This window comes from Zea mays, chromosome 10 (genome assembly GCF_902167145.1).
Source record: "Zea mays cultivar B73 chromosome 10, Zm-B73-REFERENCE-NAM-5.0, whole genome shotgun sequence".
Classification (NCBI taxonomy): domain Eukaryota; kingdom Viridiplantae; phylum Streptophyta; class Magnoliopsida; order Poales; family Poaceae; genus Zea; species Zea mays.
Window position 1 is genome coordinate 132,889,913 of NC_050105.1, and position 19,256 is coordinate 132,909,168.

General features: G+C 43.7%; 1 protein-coding gene and 1 long non-coding RNA gene across 2 annotated transcripts; both read right to left on the reverse strand.

Annotated features, from left to right (window-relative positions):
• Positions 1-692: 692 nt before the first annotated feature.
• On the reverse strand, positions 693-1,745 carry LOC100276919 (putative casein kinase family protein). Its single transcript, NM_001150614.1, has 2 exons — positions 1,221-1,745; positions 693-1,122 (listed from the first exon to the last, which is right to left on the reverse strand). The coding sequence occupies exons 1-2, from the start codon at positions 1,294-1,296 to the stop codon at positions 923-925; spliced, it is 276 nt and encodes a 91-aa protein (NP_001144086.1). The 5' UTR covers positions 1,297-1,745; the 3' UTR covers positions 693-922.
• Positions 1,746-4,639: 2,894 nt separating this feature from the next.
• On the reverse strand, positions 4,640-6,216 carry LOC103641844 (uncharacterized). The gene is made up of 2 exons (XR_560528.2): positions 5,947-6,216; positions 4,640-5,011 (listed from the first exon to the last, which is right to left on the reverse strand). It is a non-coding gene; the product is annotated as an uncharacterized lncRNA (long non-coding RNA).
• Positions 6,217-19,256: the final 13,040 nt, after the last annotated feature.

The following is a 19,256-nucleotide window of genomic DNA, read 5'->3' on the forward strand; positions in this document are numbered from 1 at the left end:
TTCCAAATTCCTAGTAGCAGGTAAGGCAAACAATATAAACGACCATGATTCAACTTCTAGAAAAGATCAATCACCTAGCAATTAGGAAGATGCACTGAATATATCTGTGCCAAAAATATTGTTTGTAGGGGTGGGCATTTTAAATTCGAAAACCGAACTTGAACAGACCGAATTGTTGGTCTATGCGGGTTTTCGGGTTTGGTTCCTACATGTGCTATATTTCGGGGTACGGCTTAGGGTTCGGTTCCTAGCCTTCAAAACCCGAAATATTTAAATGCTCTTAGTATGTGACGATCTTATTGTGTGATTCACGATCTTATTAGTCACTTGTTGTAGTAATAGTACTCTTATTTAATTATTCACTGTATATATTTTTAACAAAAGACACTAGTCTCTCTATTGTTTGGTCTATTCGGTGGACCGAATAGACCAAACCGAAATTGTGGGTCTATTCGCGTTCGGTTCCTAAAATTATTTTGAAAATTTTGGTTCTCATTTTTCAGAACCCAAAATTTCAAAAAAAAACGAATAGACCGAACTGAATTACACTAATAGACCGAATGCCCAGCCCTAATTGTTTGATATGCCACTGTTGATATTACAGACTTGGAGCAACATTCATCATTAGCTAACACACTAATTCAATTTAGCATATATAGAGAAAACATAACTCCAAATAAGCTAAACACAACTTTGAGAATAATCCAATCAGAACAAACAAGAGATGAGTTTCCAGTGGGTGCTTTTCAGCATTGATACCCTCACTTCAGAGTGCTACAGGCTCATTAGCTCCTGCAAGCAATTAGGCTAACTATAGATTTCAGTGACTCCGACTAAAGTTAACTCCTAAGACCATCTCCAACCATTTCCCCCATATTTTTTCCTCATATCTGTATTTTCTATTATATTTTACTACATCATCCTAAAAGATACTTCCCCCCATAGTACACAGTAGGTCGGTAGCAATAGCAAGGGTGAGGGGAGGTTTGGGGGGTGCGGTTGGAGAAGGTCTAACACAGAACTGTTCACCAAGACATGGATAGTGGACACAAAAATCACGTGGAAGATGTTCGTGGAATACCAGTTTGACAGCCACCTCCTCGTCACTCTGCATGTTCACGCCTGCACATAGATCAAACAAGCACAGTCAGAAGCATGAACACACCGAACTACACCCGGAGCAAAAGGTCCACAAATCAAGGACCCATCACGGGACGCACCGAGGTAGAGCTCCCCAAATGATCCGCTCCCGATCTTCTTCCCAAGCTTGAACTTGCCCCCAACTACGTGCTCCATCCCGGCAGCCAAACACGCGACGCGCCCTACGCTACAACCACCACCAACTCCCCACCGACAGAGCTCGCTCGCGCCCCCTACCTGACACCCTCAGATCCCAGCCAAGCGCCTCAGACGGCTCCACAAACTGACCGCATTGCCCCGGCACCGCTGGCCCCGACGACCTCCACAAGCGAACGTCGAACCGACGAGCCACGTGCCGAGCGGCGGCGACGCGCCCCACCGTAGTGCGAGTCTTCCCGCCGGAGCCGATAGCGGGTCTTGTCGGCGAGCGGAGAGATCCGCGGCGAGGCGATTCCTCGTCTGGATTAAATTAACTGGAGCATTTTTTTGGAAACGGAAGCGAGTTAAAGAGGTGTGTCGGGAGGAGGCGGAATGCCGAAACGGAGTGGCGACTGGCGAGCGGATATCACAGGATGACAGTCGAGTGTGGGAACAGGAACATGGGTGTTTTTTTTTTTTTGCTTTGCGATTCCGGATTATCCGCCGCGTGCTGTGTACAGTGTACTAGGGCTGCACAGATTTGGGCATTTGGCCGTCTTTTCGTGCAGGTTGTCACGTCGTTGTCACTCTGGAGCAGCGAGCAGTTATATGTACAACCCACGTAAATAACTTAATATCTTAGAGTATATATAACTCACGTAAATATCTCATATCTTAAAGATATTAAAGTGTTAAATGAAAAAAAACACAAAAGATGTTATCTTGGTGAGAAAACATCTCTACCGTGATTTTCTAAGTCTAGATACGATTCTACTTATACAATCCACATAAATAAGTCGTATCTTGAGAGATTATAGTGAATAAAATACAAAGACTTAGATACATTAGATTGTATGAAGGGCTTTATTAAATGTACCTAGTGTTTAGAGAACTGAAACGTAGTATCTAGGTTGTACATGCCTTTAAGGGTATTAAGGAGTAATTGCAAAAAATACACAAGAGACGTATCTTGATGAATAAACGTCTCTAGCACGGTTCTATAAGTCTAAATACGATTCCACTCATACAAACCACATAAATGAGACGTATCTTAACGAGTTCTAGTAAATAAGATAAGATACAAGGCTTACATACATTGAGTTGTATGAAAGGGCTTCTTAGATGTATCTATTGCTTGGAGAACTGCAACATAGTATCTAGGTTGTACATGCCCTAAGGGTATGTAGAACTACATTAATTAGGGTCTCTTAAGAGGTTTCTAAGGGTATGTTTAGAAACTTTGTTTCTCAAAACCATAATTTATAATATCATAGTTTAATGTATGCCATGACATAACTATGCTATATTTTATATCCGTCCAATCTAACACCTATTTGGACATATAGTATTTTAGTTCTAGTGTAGAAGGGAAGACTATAGTTGCGTGCAAGCAACCCCAAAAAAATTGTTGTACCAACAAAACCATGGTTTAAAATACAGAGTTTTTGTACGTGCTCCCAAACGCCTTTTGGTCTAAAATACCATGGTATTCTCAAATATCAATATATTGTCTTGGAACTAAGAAAATATCGTGTTTCCAAACAGGTCCTAAGAGGTTAAACAAAAAAATTTAAGAGACGAACTCTCCAACAAGAGCTCATCTATACATGACTTTATATATATATATATACACTACACACGTAGGGATTCTAGGTTGTATCATGCAGCCACTTAGTTGTCTCTTATACTTAAAAACCGAACCAAGGACTCTAGGTTGTGCATGCCCTAAAAGACTCGAGTACCTATAATTAAAAGCACCTAAACTTAAGGGCATGTTTGATCCATGATGCTAAAATTTAGCACTACACTTTTATCACTTCGAGATCCAAATAGGAGTGGTAAAAGTGAAGTGCTAAACTTTAACGCACAATATATGTTTAGCTTCTTAAGAACATCTCCAAGAGAGGCTCTAAACGTGGCACTAATTTAAATATAGGGCTCACAACCAAAAAAACACCGTTCCAAAGCGGCTCTATTTTATACGAAATCATTAAACGATTATAGAGCTAGTTCTCTCGGGCCCTAAATATAATATCTCATATACTAGAGCTTTATCCTAATTTCATCTTAATCTTTAGCCATTTAGTTCCTAATAACATATTTTTTTTCATGAATAACATTATTTAAGGCCAAACTATTGGAGTAGAAATTTCTTTTAAGGCCCTAAACAATCTATTATGGTCCTATTTTCAATTTTTAGAACTCCATTTTACGAAGATGCTTTAAGGTGTGCTAAACTTACCATGCTAAAGTTTAGCACATGGATCCAATCCGAGCTAAGTTTAGAGTATATACAACCTTATTAAATTTGGTATCTCTTAACTGGGTATAAAAAAATATAAGAAACGGTCTCTTCGTGAAGAGTCCATATCTACACGACTCTCCATACATATTGTCTCTTAATTGTATTTACAATCAAAGCTCGAGGTTGTATCATACAGTCTTTTAGGATAGGGGTGTTTGATTTCCTGACTAAGGTTTAGTCCATATCACATCAGATGTTTAAATATCGATTATAAATATTAAATATAATATAATTATAAAACTAATATATAGATGAAGACTAAATTGTAGACAAGTTTATTAAGACTAAATTATATAGGTGTGTGCTCGTGCATTGCCACGAAGTTTAAAATTAGTATAAAATATAGATACATAACGACAAATGTTAATATAATATGTAAAATCCTTGTGACAAAATATCGATGTAACACTCATTTCTTTATTTATTTATATATATATATATATATATATTTGAAATGAACATACTTACATATTTTCTTAGACTATTTAAACATATACATGCATCACTCTATATCTCTATTCTCTGGCAAACGAGATGCATGTGTTATCCTAAGACTGTGTTCAGCGGTTACCCTAAATTTCTCCCACTATATCCCACTCATGTGTCACATCAGCGTTCTTTTCCCCCCTATATCTCCACCCTGTACAGCGGTTCCCCCTAAATCCTTCCCCTATACCCCACTACAACCATAAAATATCATTTTCTATACCTACTTTTCACCTCCTACCAATTTTTCATCAACTAATAATTAATCGTGGGCCCACAACACAGTATATAGGGGAGGAAAGGAGAGCACGCTGCATTTGGGGGGGAGAGAGAAAATAGTAGCGCTAGCCGCTACCGTAGGGGATGGGATAGAGTTAACCGTTGAAGGTTTTAACGTGCTCCTGTAGCCGCTACCGTAGGGGAGGGGGCTTCCGGCGGGATGCGTTGAACACGGTCTAAGACATAATGACACAAACAACATGGGAAATTTCAGGCAAGCGATCCTAATGGGAAGTCAAACAAAAATTTAAAAATCTGCCATGTGCGCTTGTCACACGACAGTCTCCAATCAGCTCAAAAAGGAAGAATATTACATTGTGTTAACAAATACAACCCTCAGTAAATAATCTAATCCATTGTATGCCCTACAAAAATTAAAGATGGATTTGTGCATGTCGCCCCCAATGACCAGTAGAGAAAAATCTTTTTTCTTTCGGGATAGAAGCGAAGACAGGAGATGGTGCCATGATAGATGAGAGTCCAACAGTTGCATTAATTCCCATGATATGACCTCCGGGGCACATTGTAAGCAGAATATGCATACATGATTGTTCATGGTAGAATAGGAAGATATGCTGCTCAACAACACAGACTGCCCATGAACCCTCTGGACCATAGAAGTAGAGCGTAGTTCATCCGCCATTTTCACAAGTCAGAAGCGATCTGTCAATCAAAATGAGACGTTTGGGTCAGATTGTAAGCAAAGATACTATACATATAGGGCACAAATATAGATAGACAAAATGTGTACATGAATATGAATACTGTTAAAAGTACTTGAAGGAGTTGCACTTAGATCAATTACCCCCAAGCTAAGGGGAAGAGAGTTGAGTCAGGGTATCATAAAAGGAGTATGAGCAGTTAACTACAAGTGAATATAATAGAATATCCTAGTGCATCAAGATGGTTATAACATGATTAAAAAAGATTGACATTTAAAATAGACTGGACATGAAGCTATGGATTGTCAAACGAGAAAAAACAACAACATTTGCGTACAAGCATCAACAATATCAAAACCTAATGACAAACAATATGTGAACCACCAAGGTACCAACAAGCAATGAGCAGCAATCATCCAACGATTGATGCCTAACCAAGAAAATAAGAAATGCAAATATGAAAATATTGATTGCATGATTTTGTGCATACAAAGCAACTATCTGTCGAACATAAAAAAATGCTCGACTCCCATGAACTACATGGTTCAGTGCATATAAAGCAATTATCTGTCCAACATCGCAGCACCCCTCACCGAACTGCTAAAGCCTCTGTTTGTTTCGGCTTCTGACAGCTTCTGGCCACCAAAAGTTGCTGCGGACTGCCAAACGCTCAGCTTTTCAGCCAGCTTCTATAAAAATCGTTGGGACAAAAACTATCCAAAATCAACATAAACACATAATCGGCTGAGTCGTTGTAATAGTATGAATTCGTCACTTTCTAGATCCTGAGCCCTATGAACAACTTTATCTTCCTCCACACGTAATCGTAATGATACTCAGATTCTCCTCACAGCCAGATTCTCTCCACAGTCAGATTTTCAGAAAAGCTGGTCAGAAAAAAGCTGAACCAAACATGCCCAAAAGAAGGACGCCTACCAGTGGGGCCGGACGCGGATGAGGCCTTCCAAGCCCTCAAACGCACTATGTCCACTGCGTCGGTACTACAACTGTCGGCGTTCGACGTTCCCTTCATTGTCGACTGCGACGCGTCAGGGACTGGCTTCGGCGCGGTGCTACATCAGGGCGCCGACGCCGTAACCTTCTTCAGTCGCCCCTTTGTCCCACACCATCTGAAGCTCGCGGCGTATGAGAGGGAGCTGATCAGCCTAATACAGGTTGTCCGTCACTAGCGCCCAAACCTCTGGGGCAGACGCTTCCTCATCCGCATGGACCACTATAGCCTCAAGTTCCTCCTCGACCAGCGGCTATCGATAATTCTGCAGCACCATTGGGTCAGTAAGTTATTTGGGTTTGATTTTTCTATAGAGCATCGGCTAGGCCACCTGAACACTATGGTCGATGCCCTGTCCTGACGTGACACATTGGACACTGCACACCTGGAGGGCTCATCGTAGGGAGCGGCACACTTCCTGGCCGCCCTCTCAGGACCCTCCTTCAAGCTCGTCGACGAGATCATCCAGCCATCCAGGGGGCAACAGCCCATCTGGACTACATCAGCACGCGGGATCAAATTGCCAGCGACGCCATGGGCGCGCACTGGCAGACCCGCGATGCTCTCATCCACTACGCGTCCCAGATTTTCCTTCCCCCGACATCGACTTTACTGCCCTAGGCGTTACAGTTGGTCCATGTGGGCCACGATGCTTCCAGAAGACATTACATCGGCTGTGCACGAACTTCTACATCATCGGCGATTGCGCAGTGGTGGAGCATTCCAGCCGGCTGGACTCCTACAACCCCTAACCCCTGGAGGTGCCTTCTTAAACATGGGTCAACATCACCATGGACATCATCGAGGGATTGCCTCACATCCATGGCAAGTCCGTCTTAACGGTCGTGGACCGTTTCTCCACTTCATCGCTCTGAGACACCCCTACACCACCACCTCTGTCGCACGCCCTTTCTTCACCGAGATCGTCTGCCTCTATGGATCTCCCAACTCATCATGAGCGATCGGAACCTGGTCTTCACCAGCGACGTATGGCGCGACCTCTTCAAAATGGCAGACATCAAGCTGCGTATGAGCACCGCTTTGCACAAAAAATAAGGATTAACAAGACTCGAACCTTGACCACCAAGTTTAAAATATAGCGCTTACACCACTATGATAACTATACTTATATGATCTTAGGGTGTGCCGTGGATCATATGGACCACCCGCTGGGTCCGCCCCTGCCTGTGCACGACTCCATTTCAGGTGGTTTACGGTCAGGAACCACCGACACTGGCCCCCTTTTGGGGCTTGTTCGGTTAGACCAATCCAGAGGGGGATTGAAGGGGTTTAAATCCCTGCCTAGCCATTTTTGACTAGACGGGGATTTAAACCTCTCCAATCCCCCTCTGGATTGGTCTAAGCGAACATGCCCTTGACGGGCACATCGTGGACCCAGACCGTGGACGACATGCTGCAACAACGGTACATCTTCTTGGCGGAAGTTCGCGATCGCTTCCTGCAAGCACAAGCCTATGCCAAGCGCTACTACAACGGCAACCATCGCGGCTTGGAGTTCGCCTTGGGAGACTGGTCTGGCTGCAAAAGTCCTGACGTCTAATTCCTTCTCGATGTGCTTTGGCCGTGATGGTATTGGGACAATCAACTTTGGAGACCAATGAAGCTCAGACCAAGAAGAGACACCTCTTGACATCAACCAACAACAGTTACCAACCTCTAGACTTGACACCTATTAACATTATAACCCCCATACCTTGATATCTAATTCCTTTGTTTATTTGTCCTCCTCCAGCAGTTTCATAAGAGTTGTGTGTGCTTCAGATTCCAGATAGTTTCAGATTTCAGAGAGTGTGGTTGATTTGTTGGCACATTGTTTTCGATCTGATCTTTATTAAATATAAGGCAAAAGAGTGAGCAACTGCCATACTATTTGGTAATTTAGATCTGCAAATATGTCGTTTATTTGAATGCTCGAAGGTACTTTTATAATTTCATTTTGTATTGAGGTGATAAAAAAATTAGAAGATGTTCATTACTTTATTTACATGTATAATACATCTAGCATAACTATCATTTTTTGTTAAATTGATTGTATCTCTTGGCTGCAGATCATGACTACTATTCAGTTAAAACAGCTTCTTTGTTACTGGCTTTGAATGTCCGTTACAGAGATGGAATTACAATACTAACAGAAAATCATGAGACAACCACTAGGTCAATGGTGCTGACAGCGAGATTGTGAAAAGAAATGTGATTATATTCTTTTTGGTTGTACATGGGAGGAAATATAGGGACTTTATTAGACTAATCTGGATTATGTACGCAATTATGGAACACGACAGCTATATAATCTAATAATTTCTACATGTTTTGGTAAAATGATGCTTAATCTAATTATTTCTACAGGTTTTGGTAAAATGATGTTTTATAACAATAGAGATTGATTGTCAACACTAATATTTTATCGAACAATTTATGTGTCATAGCAACACAATCAAAATTGATATTTAGTAATATTTTATCGAATAGTTTATGTACCGTCAACGCACGAACATTGTATTAGTGAAGGTAAAAACGTTAGTACAATATGAGTAGCCTGAGGTGGACCCACGTAATGGTGAGTGAGGGCACATGTCTCCACTCAATTTTCTGGTTTTAGTGAACCTTCTATCTTATTTACTGTAGATATAAAAGTCCATTAGTTAGTAGGCCCCTACATTAGGCTCCACTCAGATTTTGGACTGTGTTCGTATGTACCCGTTGATCTGATGTTAGGGCCATCGTAGTCAAATCACACTAGAAAAGTTGACAAACTATATATATATATACTAGGTTCATGCCCGTGCGTTGCTACAGAAGTAAAAAAATTGTGTGAAACATAAATACGGAACGACAAACATCACTATGACATGCAAAATCAGTGTGGCAAACATTATCAATATCACTTTAAATTATTTCTAAAGAGTCATGTTGGCCTAAAACACAAGCAACACAAATTGCCTCAAACAACACACAACAAGTACACCAACTTGTGCTGCTATTAGTTTTGTGTCTATGACCACACAACAACACAATGCTAATTTGATAAAAAAAAAGGCACACAGACACATAACTGGAACTGATATCCAATTCTTAGATAAATTTCACAACAAAGCATCAGCACAGGTTACACTCATAGCAATGTTCATACATCATAAGTTCACAGCCAAATAGCGATGTGCCACTGAATCCAACGCGCGTTGGCTTCCTCGGCGACGACACTGGCCACAGCAACGACGACAAATCCCACCTTGTCCATAGCGATGGCGGCTAGCTTTGCAGTAGTGGTGGCCTTCTTCTCCATCTCCTTGGCGGTAGTGCGCGCTTCCTCGGCAGTGACTGCAGTGGCCCTCGTGGCGTCCAGAGCTTCAACCACGCCTAGCGTCGGGGAACCATGCCTCATCCCACTGTTATAATAATCTCCTTCCTCCCCCACTCTTCATTGTAGCCATAAGCAGGTGGAGGGGCTATTGCTAATACTTGTTCACATTCAAAAGAAAAGCATAGCTCTTTCTGGTTTTAAGGTTAACCATAAGGCAACACCACAATTCATTCCTAACGATGATCTATACAGTAGCAGGGATCAAAACTTATACTTACACATATTTAGGGAATAACTCAGAGAATCACAAACATAATTTCGCAAGCTCTTTCTGGTTTTAAGGTTAACCAAAAAATTCCATGTCAGTAATGTTGGACAACAGGTTCAGCTAGAGAGCACTAAAACAAAAGTGATCAAAGAAAAGCATAGCTATGGAAGATGACACCAGATTTTGAACATTTAGACTTCACAAAAATATTGAACTTAAGCAGCAGGAGACATGACTCAAAGTGGACTATGCCTACTCCTAGCCTTGTTTAGGTGGAAGTGAAAGGGAATTAGGCTTACACCTAGTCCCTTATTAATTTTGGTGGTTGAATTGCCCAACACAAATAATTGGACTAACTAGTTTGCCCAAGTGTATAGATTATACAGGTGTAAAAGGTTCACACTCAGCCAATAAAAAGACCAAGTTTTGGATTCAACGAAGGAGCAAAGGGGCAACCGAAGGCACCCCTGGTCTGGCGCACCGGACTGTCCGGTGTGCCACCGGACATGTCCGGTGCACCAGGGGGACTCAGACTCAACTCGCCACCTTCGGGAATTCCCTGAGGCGACTCGGCTATAATTCACCGGACTGTCCGGTGTGCACCGGACAGTGTCCGGTGCGCCAAGGGAGGTCGGCCTCAGGATCTCGCTAGCTTCGGGAAAAGCCAACGGCTCGTCCACTATAATTCACCGGACTGTCCGGTGTACACCGGACTGTCCGGTGCGACTCCGGAGCAACGGTCATCTCCGCGCCAACGGCTCTCTGCCGCGCATTTAATGCGCGCTCTGCGCGCGCAGGAGTCAGAGTCGCCCATGCTGGCACACCGGACAGCAAACAGTACCTGTCCGGTGTGCACCGGACACCCAGGCGGGCCCACAAGTCAGAAGCTCCAACGGTCAGAATCCAACGGCAGTGATGACGTGGCAGGGGGCACCGGACTGTCCGGTGTGCACCGGACTGTCCGGTGCGCCATCGAACAGACAGCCTCCCAACGGCCACTTTTGGTGGTTGAGGCTATAAATACCCCAACCACCCCACCATTCATTGCATCCAAGTTTTCCACTTCCTAACTACTACAAGAGCTCTAGCATTCAATTCTAGACACACCAAAGAGATCAAATCCTCTCCAATTCCACACAAAGCCCTAGCGACTAGTGAGAGTGATTTGCCGTGTTCATTTGAGCTCTTGCGCTTGGATTGCTTCTTTTCTTTCTCACTTGTTCTTGTGATCAAAACTCCATTGTAATCAAGGCAAGAGGCACCAATTGTGTGGTGGCCCTTGCGGGGAAGTTTCGTTCCCGGCTTTGATTTGAGAAGAGAAGCTCACTCGGTCCGAGGGACCGTTTGAGAGAGGGAAGGGTTGAAAGAGACCCGGCCTTTGTGGCCTCCTCAACGGGGAGTAGGTTTGAGAGAACCGAACCTCGGTAAAACAAATCCGTGTGTCACACTTCATTATTTGCTCGCGATTTGTTTTGCGCCCTCTCTCGCGGACTCGTTTATATTTCTAACGCTAACCCGGCTTGTAGTTGTGTTTATATTTGTAAATTTCAGTTTCGCCCTATTCACCCCCCCCTCTAGGCGACTATCAATTGGTATCAGAGCCCGGTGCTTCATTAGAGCCTAACCGCTCGAAGTGATGTCGGGAGATCACGCCAAGAAGGAGATGGAGACCGGCGAAAAGCCCACTACAAGCCAAGGGAGCACTTCATCGGAAGAGTCCCGCACCAAGAGGAAGGAGAAGAAGAAGGACTCCTCCAAACGGAAGGAGAAAAAGTCTTCCTCTTCTCACCACAAAGAGAAGAAGGAAAAATCTTCTTCTCACAAGCCGCATCGGAGAGGGGACAAGCACAAAAGGATGAGGAAGGTGGTCTACTACGAGACCGACACTTCATCAACCTCAACCTCCGACTCCGATGCGCCCTCCGTCACTTCTAAGCGCCAAGAGCGCAAGAAGTATAGTAAGATCCCCCTACGCTACCCTCGCATTTCCAAACATACTCCTTTACTTTCCGTCCCATTAGGCAAACCACCAACTTTTGATGGTGAAGATTACGCTAGGTGGAGCGACTTAATGCGATTTCATCTAACCTCGCTCCACAAAAGCATATGGGATGTTGTTGAGTTTGGCGCGCAGGTACCATCCGTAGGGGATGAAAACTATGATGAGGATGAGGTGGCCCAAATCGAGCACTTCAACTCTCAAGCAACAACAATACTCCTCGCCTCTCTAAGTAGAGAGGAGTATAACAAAGTACAAGGGTTGAAGAGCGCCAAGGAGATTTGGGATGTGCTCAAAACCGCGCACGAAGGAGACGAGCTCACCAAGATCACCAAACGGGAAACGATCGAGGGGGAGCTCGGTCGGTTCCGGCTTCGCAAAGGGGAAGAGCCACAACACATGTACAACCGGCTCAAGACCTTGGTGAATCAAGTGCGCAACCTCGGGAGCGTAAAATGGGATGACCACGAGATGGTTAAGGTTATTCTAAGATCTCTTATTTTCCTTAACCCTACTCAAGTTCAATTAATCCGTGGTAATCCTAGATATACTAAAATGACCCCCGAGGAAGTTATCGGGAATTTTGTGAGTTTTGAGTGCATGATCGAAGGCTCGAGGAAGATCAACGAGCTTGATGATGCCACCACATCCGAAGCTCAACCCGTTGCATTCAAGGCAACGGAGGAGAAGAAGGAGGAGGCTACACCAAGTCGACAACCAATAGACGCCTCCAAGCTCGACAATGAGGAAATGGCGCTCGTCATCAAGAGCTTCCGCCAAATCCTCAAGCAAAGGAGGGGGAAGGACTACAAGTCCCGCTCCAAGAAGGTTTGCTACAAGTGTGGTAAGCCCGGTCATTTTATTGCTAAATGTCCTATATCTAGTGACAGTGACCGAGGTGACGACAAGAAGGAGAGGCGAAAGGAGAAGAAGAAGTACTACAAGAAGAAGGGCGGCGATGCCCATGTTTGTCGGGAATGGGATTCCGACGATAGCTCAAGCGACTCCTCCGACGACGAGGACGCCGCCAACATCGCCGTCACCAAGGGACTCCTCTTCCCCAACGTCGGCCACAAGTGCCTCATGGCAAAGGACGGCAAAAAGAAGGTTAAATCTAAGTCCTCCACTAAATATGAATCCTCTAGTGATGACAATGCTAGTGATGAGGAAGATAATTTGCGTTCCCTTTTTGCCAACCTTAACATAGCTCAAAAGGAAAAATTAAATGAATTGGTTAGTGCTATTCATGAAAAGGATGACCTTTTGGATTCCCAAGAGGACCTCCTTATTAAGGAAAACAAGAAACATGTTAAGGTTAAAAATGCTTACGCTCTACAAGTTGAAAAATGTGAAAAATTGTCTAGTGAGCTAAGCACTTGCCGTGAGATAATTGACAACCTTAGAAATGAAAATGCTAGTTTAAATGCTAAGGTTGATTCTCATATTTGTAATGTTTCAATTCCCACTCCTAGAGATAATAATGATGATTTGCTTGCTAGGATTGAAGAATTAAACATTTCCCTTGCTAGCCTTAGATTAGAGAATGAAAATTTGATTGCTAAGGCCAAAGATTTTGATGTTTGCAAAGTTACAATTGCCGATCTTAGAGATAAGAATGATATACTTCGTGCTAAGATTGTTGAACTTAATTCTTGCAAACCATCTACATCTACCATTGAACATGTCACTATTTGTACTAGATGTAGAAATGTTGATATTGATGCTATTCATGATCACATGATTTTAATTAAGCAACAAAATGATCATATAGCTAAACTAGATGCTACAATTGCCGAGCACAACTTAGAAAATGAGAAATTTAAATTTGCTCGTAGCATGCTTTATAATGGGAGACACCCTGGCATTAAGGATGGCATTGGCTTCCAAAGGGGAGACAATGTCAAACTTAATGCCCCACCAAAGAACTTATCTAACTTTGTTAAGGGCAAGGCTCCCATGCCTCAGGATAACGAGGGTTACATTTTGTACCCTGCCGGCTATCCTGAGAGCAAAATTAGAAAGATTCATTTTAGGAAGTCTCACTCTGGCCCTAATCATGCTTTTATGTATAAGGGTGAGACATCTAGTTCTAGGCAACCAACCCGTGCCAAGTTGCCTAAGAAGAAAATTCCTAATGCATCAAATGAACATAGCATTTCATTTAAGACTTTTGATGCATCATATGTTTTGACTAACAAATCCGGCAAGGTCGTTGCCAAGTTTGTTGGGGGCAAACACAAGGGCTCCAAGACTTGTGTTTGGGTACCCAAAGTTCTTGTTTCTAATGCCAAAGGACCCAAAACAGTTTGGGTACCTAAAGTCAAGAACTAAACTTGTTTTGTAGGTTTATGCATCCGGGGGCTCAAGTTGGATACTCGACAGCGGGTGCACAAACCACATGACCGGGGAGAAAAGGATGTTCTCCTCTTATGAGAAAAACAAAGATCCCCAACGAGCTATCACATTCGGGGATGGAAATCAAGGTTTGGTCAAAGGACTTGGTAAAATTGCTATATCTCCTGACCATTCTATTTCCAATGTTTTTCTTGTTGATTCTTTAGATTACAATTTGCTTTCCGTTTCTCAATTATGTAAAATGGGCTACAACTGTCTATTCACTGATGTAGGTGTCACTGTCTTTAGAAGAAGTGATGATTCAATAGCATTTAAGGGAGTGTTAGAGGGTCAGCTATACTTGGTAGATTTTGATAGAGCTGAACTCGACACTTGCTTAATTGCTAAGACTAACATGGGTTGGCTCTGGCACCGCCGACTAGCCCATGTTGGGATGAAGAATCTTCACAAGCTTCTAAAGGGAGAACACATTTTAGGATTAACAAATGTTCATTTTGAGAAAGACAGGGTGTGTAGCGCATGCCAGGCAGGAAAGCAAGTTGGAATCCATCATCCACACAAGAACATCATGACGACCGACAGGCCACTTGAGCTACTCCACATGGATCTATTCGGCCCGATTGCTTACATAAGCATCGGCGGGAGTAAGTATTGTCTTGTAATAGTGGATGATTATACTCGCTTCACTTGGGTATTCTTTTTACAGGAAAAATCTCAAACCCAAGAGACCTTAAAGGGATTCTTGAGACGGGCTCAAAATGAGTTCGGCTTAAGGATCAAGAAAATAAGAAGCGACAACGGGACGGAGTTCAAGAACTCTCAAATTGAAGGCTTCCTTGAGGAGGAGGGCATCAAGCATGAGTTCTCTTCTCCCTACACACCTCAACAAAATGGTGTAGTAGAGAGGAAGAATCGAACTCTATTGGACATGGCAAGAACCATGCTTGATGAGTACAAGACACCGGACCGGTTTTGGGCCGAAGCGGTCAACACCGCCTGCTACGCCATCAATCGGTTATATCTTCACCGAATCCTCAAGAAGACATCCTATGAACTCCTAACCGGTAAAAAGCCCAACATTTCATACTTTAGAGTTTTTGGTAGCAAATGCTTTATTCTTGTTAAAAGAGGTAGAAAATCAAAATTTGCTCCTAAAACTGTAGAAGGTTTTTTACTTGGTTATGACTCAAACACAAGGGCATATAGGGTCTTTAACAAGTCCACTGGACTAGTTGAAGTCTCATGTGACGTTGTGTTTGATGAAACTAACGGCTCTCAAGTAGAGCAAGTTGATCTTGATGAGACAGGTAATGATGAGGCTCCATGCGTAGCGTTAAGGAACATGTCCATTGGGGATGTGTGTCCTAAAGAATCCGAAGAGCTTCCAAGTGCACAAGATCAACCGTCCTCCTCCACGCAAGCATCTCCACCAACTCAAAATGAGGATGAAGCTCAAGTTGATGAAGTAGAAGATCAATCAAATGAGCCACCTCAAGATGACGGCATAGATCAAGGGGGAGATGCAAATGATCAAGACAAGGAGGATGAAGAGCAAAGGCCGCCACACCCAAGAGTCCACCAAGCAATCCAACGAGATCACCCCGTCGACACCATCCTCGGCGACATTCATAAGGGGGTAACTAATAGATCTCGGGTTGCTAATTTTTGTGAACATTACTCTTTTGTTTCCTCTATTGAACCACACAGGGTAGAGGAAGCTCTCCAAGATTCGGATTGGGTGGTGGCGATGCAAGAGGAGCTCAACAACTTCACTAGGAATGAGGTATGGCATTTGGTTCCACGTCCTAACCAAAATGTTGTAGGAACCAAATGGGTCTTCCGCAACAAACAAGATGAGCATGGTATGGTGACAAGGAACAAAGCTCGACTTGTGGCCAAAGGATACTCCCAAGTCGAAGGTTTGGATTTCAGTGAAACCTATGCACCCGTAGCTAGGCTTGAGTCAATTCGCATATTATTAGCCTATGCTACCTACCATGGCTTTAAGCTTTATCAAATGGACGTGAAAAGTGCCTTCCTCAATGGACCAATCAAGGAAGAGGTCTATGTTGAGCAACCTCCCGGCTTTGAAGACAGTGAGTACCCTAACCATGTCTATAGGCTCTCTAAGGCGCTTTATGGGCTCAAGCAAGCCCCAAGAGCATGGTATGAATGCCTTAGAGATTTTCTTATTGCAAATGGATTCAAAGTCGGAAAGGCCGATCCTACACTCTTTACTAAAACTCTTGAAAATGACTTGTTTGTATGCCAAATTTATGTTGATGATATTATATTTGGGTCTACTAACGAGTCTACATGTGAAGAGTTTAGTAGGATCATGACACAAAAGTTCGAGATGTCAATGATGGGGGAGTTGAAGTATTTCTTAGGATTTCAAGTGAAGCAACTCCAAGAGGGCACCTTCATCAGCCAAACGAAGTACACTCAAGACATCCTAAGCAAGTTTGGGATGAAGGATGCCAAGCCCATCAAAACACCCATGGGAACAAATGGGCATCTCGACCTCGACACGGGAGGTAAGTCCGTGGATCAAAAGGTATATCGGTCGATGATTGGTTCATTGCTTTATTTATGTGCATCTCGACCGGACATTATGCTTTCCGTTTGCATGTGTGCAAGATTCCAATCCGACCCTAAGGAATCCCACCTTACGGCCGTAAAACGAATCTTGAGATATTTGGCTTATACTCCTAAGTTTGGGCTTTGGTACCCTCGGGGATCCACATTTGATTTACTTGGTTATTCGGATGCCGATTGGGCGGGGTGTAAGATTAACAGGAAGAGCACATCGGGGACTTGCCAGTTCTTGGGAAGATCCTTGGTGTCATGGGCTTCCAAGAAACAAAATTCGGTCGCTCTTTCTACCGCCGAAGCCGAGTACATTGCCGCAGGCCATTGTTGCGCGCAATTACTTTGGATGAGGCAAACCCTGCGGGACTATGGTTACAAATTAACCAAAGTCCCTTTGCTATGTGATAATGAGAGTGCAATTAAAATGGCCGACAATCCCGTCGAGCATAGCCGCACTAAGCACATAGCCATTCGGTATCATTTTCTTAGGGATCACCAACAAAAGGGAGATATCGAGATTTCTTATATTAACACTAAAGATCAATTAGCCGATATCTTTACCAAGCCTCTTGATGAACAAACTTTTACCAAACTTAGGCATGAGCTCAATATTCTTGATTCGCGCAATTTCTTTTGCTAGATTGCACACATAGCTCATTTATATACCTTTGATCATATCTCTTTCATATGCTATGACTAATGTGTTTTTCAAGTCTATTTCAAACCAAGTCATAGGTGTATTGAAAGGGAATTGGAGTCTCCGGCGAAGACAAGGCTTCCACTCCACTCTACTACTCATCCTTCGCCATCGCTCCAAGAAAAGGACCTTGTCTTTGGGGGAGAGAGTAAAAGCCCAAAGCAAAAGGACCGGACTTCGTCTTTGGTATAATCCTAACTCATTTACTTATGACCAAAGGGGAAGATAGTACTCATGGGCTCTAATGATTCCGTTTTGGCGATTCATGCCAAAGGGGGAGAGAATATGAGCCCAAAGCAAAAGGACCGCACCACCACCAATTTCAAAAATTTAGTGCTTTCTAAGAGTATTTATCAATTGGTACCCTATTGTGTTCAAAAGAGGGAGAAAGTAGTATTTCAAAAAGAATATATCAAAACCCTCTTGAACACTAAGAGGTGGATCTTCTTTAGGGGGAGTTTTGTTTAGACAAAGGAAAAGCATTTGAAACAGGGGGAGAAAATTTCAAATCTTGAAAATGCTTTGCAAACTCTTAATCATTTACCTTTGACTATTTGCAAAAGATCTTTGAAATGGATTTACAAAAGAATTTGCAAAAACAAAACATGTGGTGCAAAAGTGGTCCAAAATGTTAAAAATGAAAGAAACAATCCATGCATATCTTGTAAGTATTTATATTGGCTCAATTCCAAGCAACCTTTACACTCATATTATGCAAACTAGTTCAATTACGCACTTCTATATTTGCTTTGGTTTGTGTTGGCATCAATCACCAAAAAGGGGGAGATTGAAAGGGAATTAGGCTTACACCTAGTCCCTTATTAATTTTGGTGGTTGAATTGCCCAACACAAATAATTGGACTAACTAGTTTGCCCAAGTGTATAGATTATACAGGTGTAAAAGGTTCACACTCAGCCAATAAAAAGACCAAGTTTTGGATTCAACGAAGGAGCAAAGGGGCAACCGAAGGCACCCCTGGTCTGGCGCACCGGACTGTCCGGTGTGCCACCGGACATGTCCGGTGCACCAGGGGGACTCAGACTCAACTCGCCACCTTCGGGAATTCCCTGAGGCGACTCGGCTATAATTCACCGGACTGTCCGGTGTGCACCGGACAGTGTCCGGTGCGCCAAGGGAGGTCGGCCTCAGGAACTCGCTAGCTTCGGGAAAAGCCAACGGCTCGTCCACTATAATTCACCGGACTGTCCGGTGTACACCGGACTATCCGGTGCGACTCCGGAGCAACGGTCATCTCCGCGCCAACGGCTCTCTGCCGCGCATTTAATGCGCGCTCTGCGCGCGCAGGAGTCAGAGTCGCCCATGCTGGCACACCGGACAGCAAACAATACCTGTCCGGTGTGCACCGGACACCCAGGCGGGCCCACAAGTCAGAAGCTCCAACGGTCAGAATCCAACGGCAGTGATGACGTGGCAGGGGGCACCGGACTGTCCGGTGTGCACCGGACTGTCCGGTGCGCCATCGAACAGACAGCCTCCCAACGGCCACTTTTGGTGGTTGAGGCTATAAATACCCCAACCACCCCACCATTCATTGCATCCAAGTTTTCCACTTCCTAACTACTACAAGAGCTCTAGCATTCAATTCTAGACACACCAAAGAGATCAAATCCTCTCCAATTCCACACAAAGCCCTAGCGACTAGTGAGAGTGATTTGCCGTGTTCATTTGAGCTCTTGCGCTTGGATTGCTTCTTTTCTTTCTCACTTGTTCTTGTGATCAAAACTCCATTGTAATCAAGGCAAGAGGCACCAATTGTGTGGTGGCCCTTGCGGGGAAGTTTCGTTCCCGGCTTTGATTTGAGAAGAGAAGCTCACTCGGTCCGAGGGACCGTTTGAGAGAGGGAAGGGTTGAAAGAGACCCGGCCTTTGTGGCCTCCTCAACGGGGAGTAGGTTTGAGAGAACCGAACCTCGGTAAAACAAATCCGTGTGTCACACTTCATTATTTGCTCGCGATTTGTTTTGCGCCCTCTCTCGCGGAC

Coding starts and splice junctions, on each gene's coding strand:
- LOC100276919 (NM_001150614.1), bottom strand. CDS start 1,296: ATGGAGCACGTAGTTGGGGGCAAGTTCAAGCTTGGGAAGAAGATCGGG. Junction 1,123..1,220: donor ATTTGGGGAGCTCTACCTCG/GTGCGTCCCGTG, acceptor ATCTATGTGCAG/GCGTGAACATGCAGAGTGAC.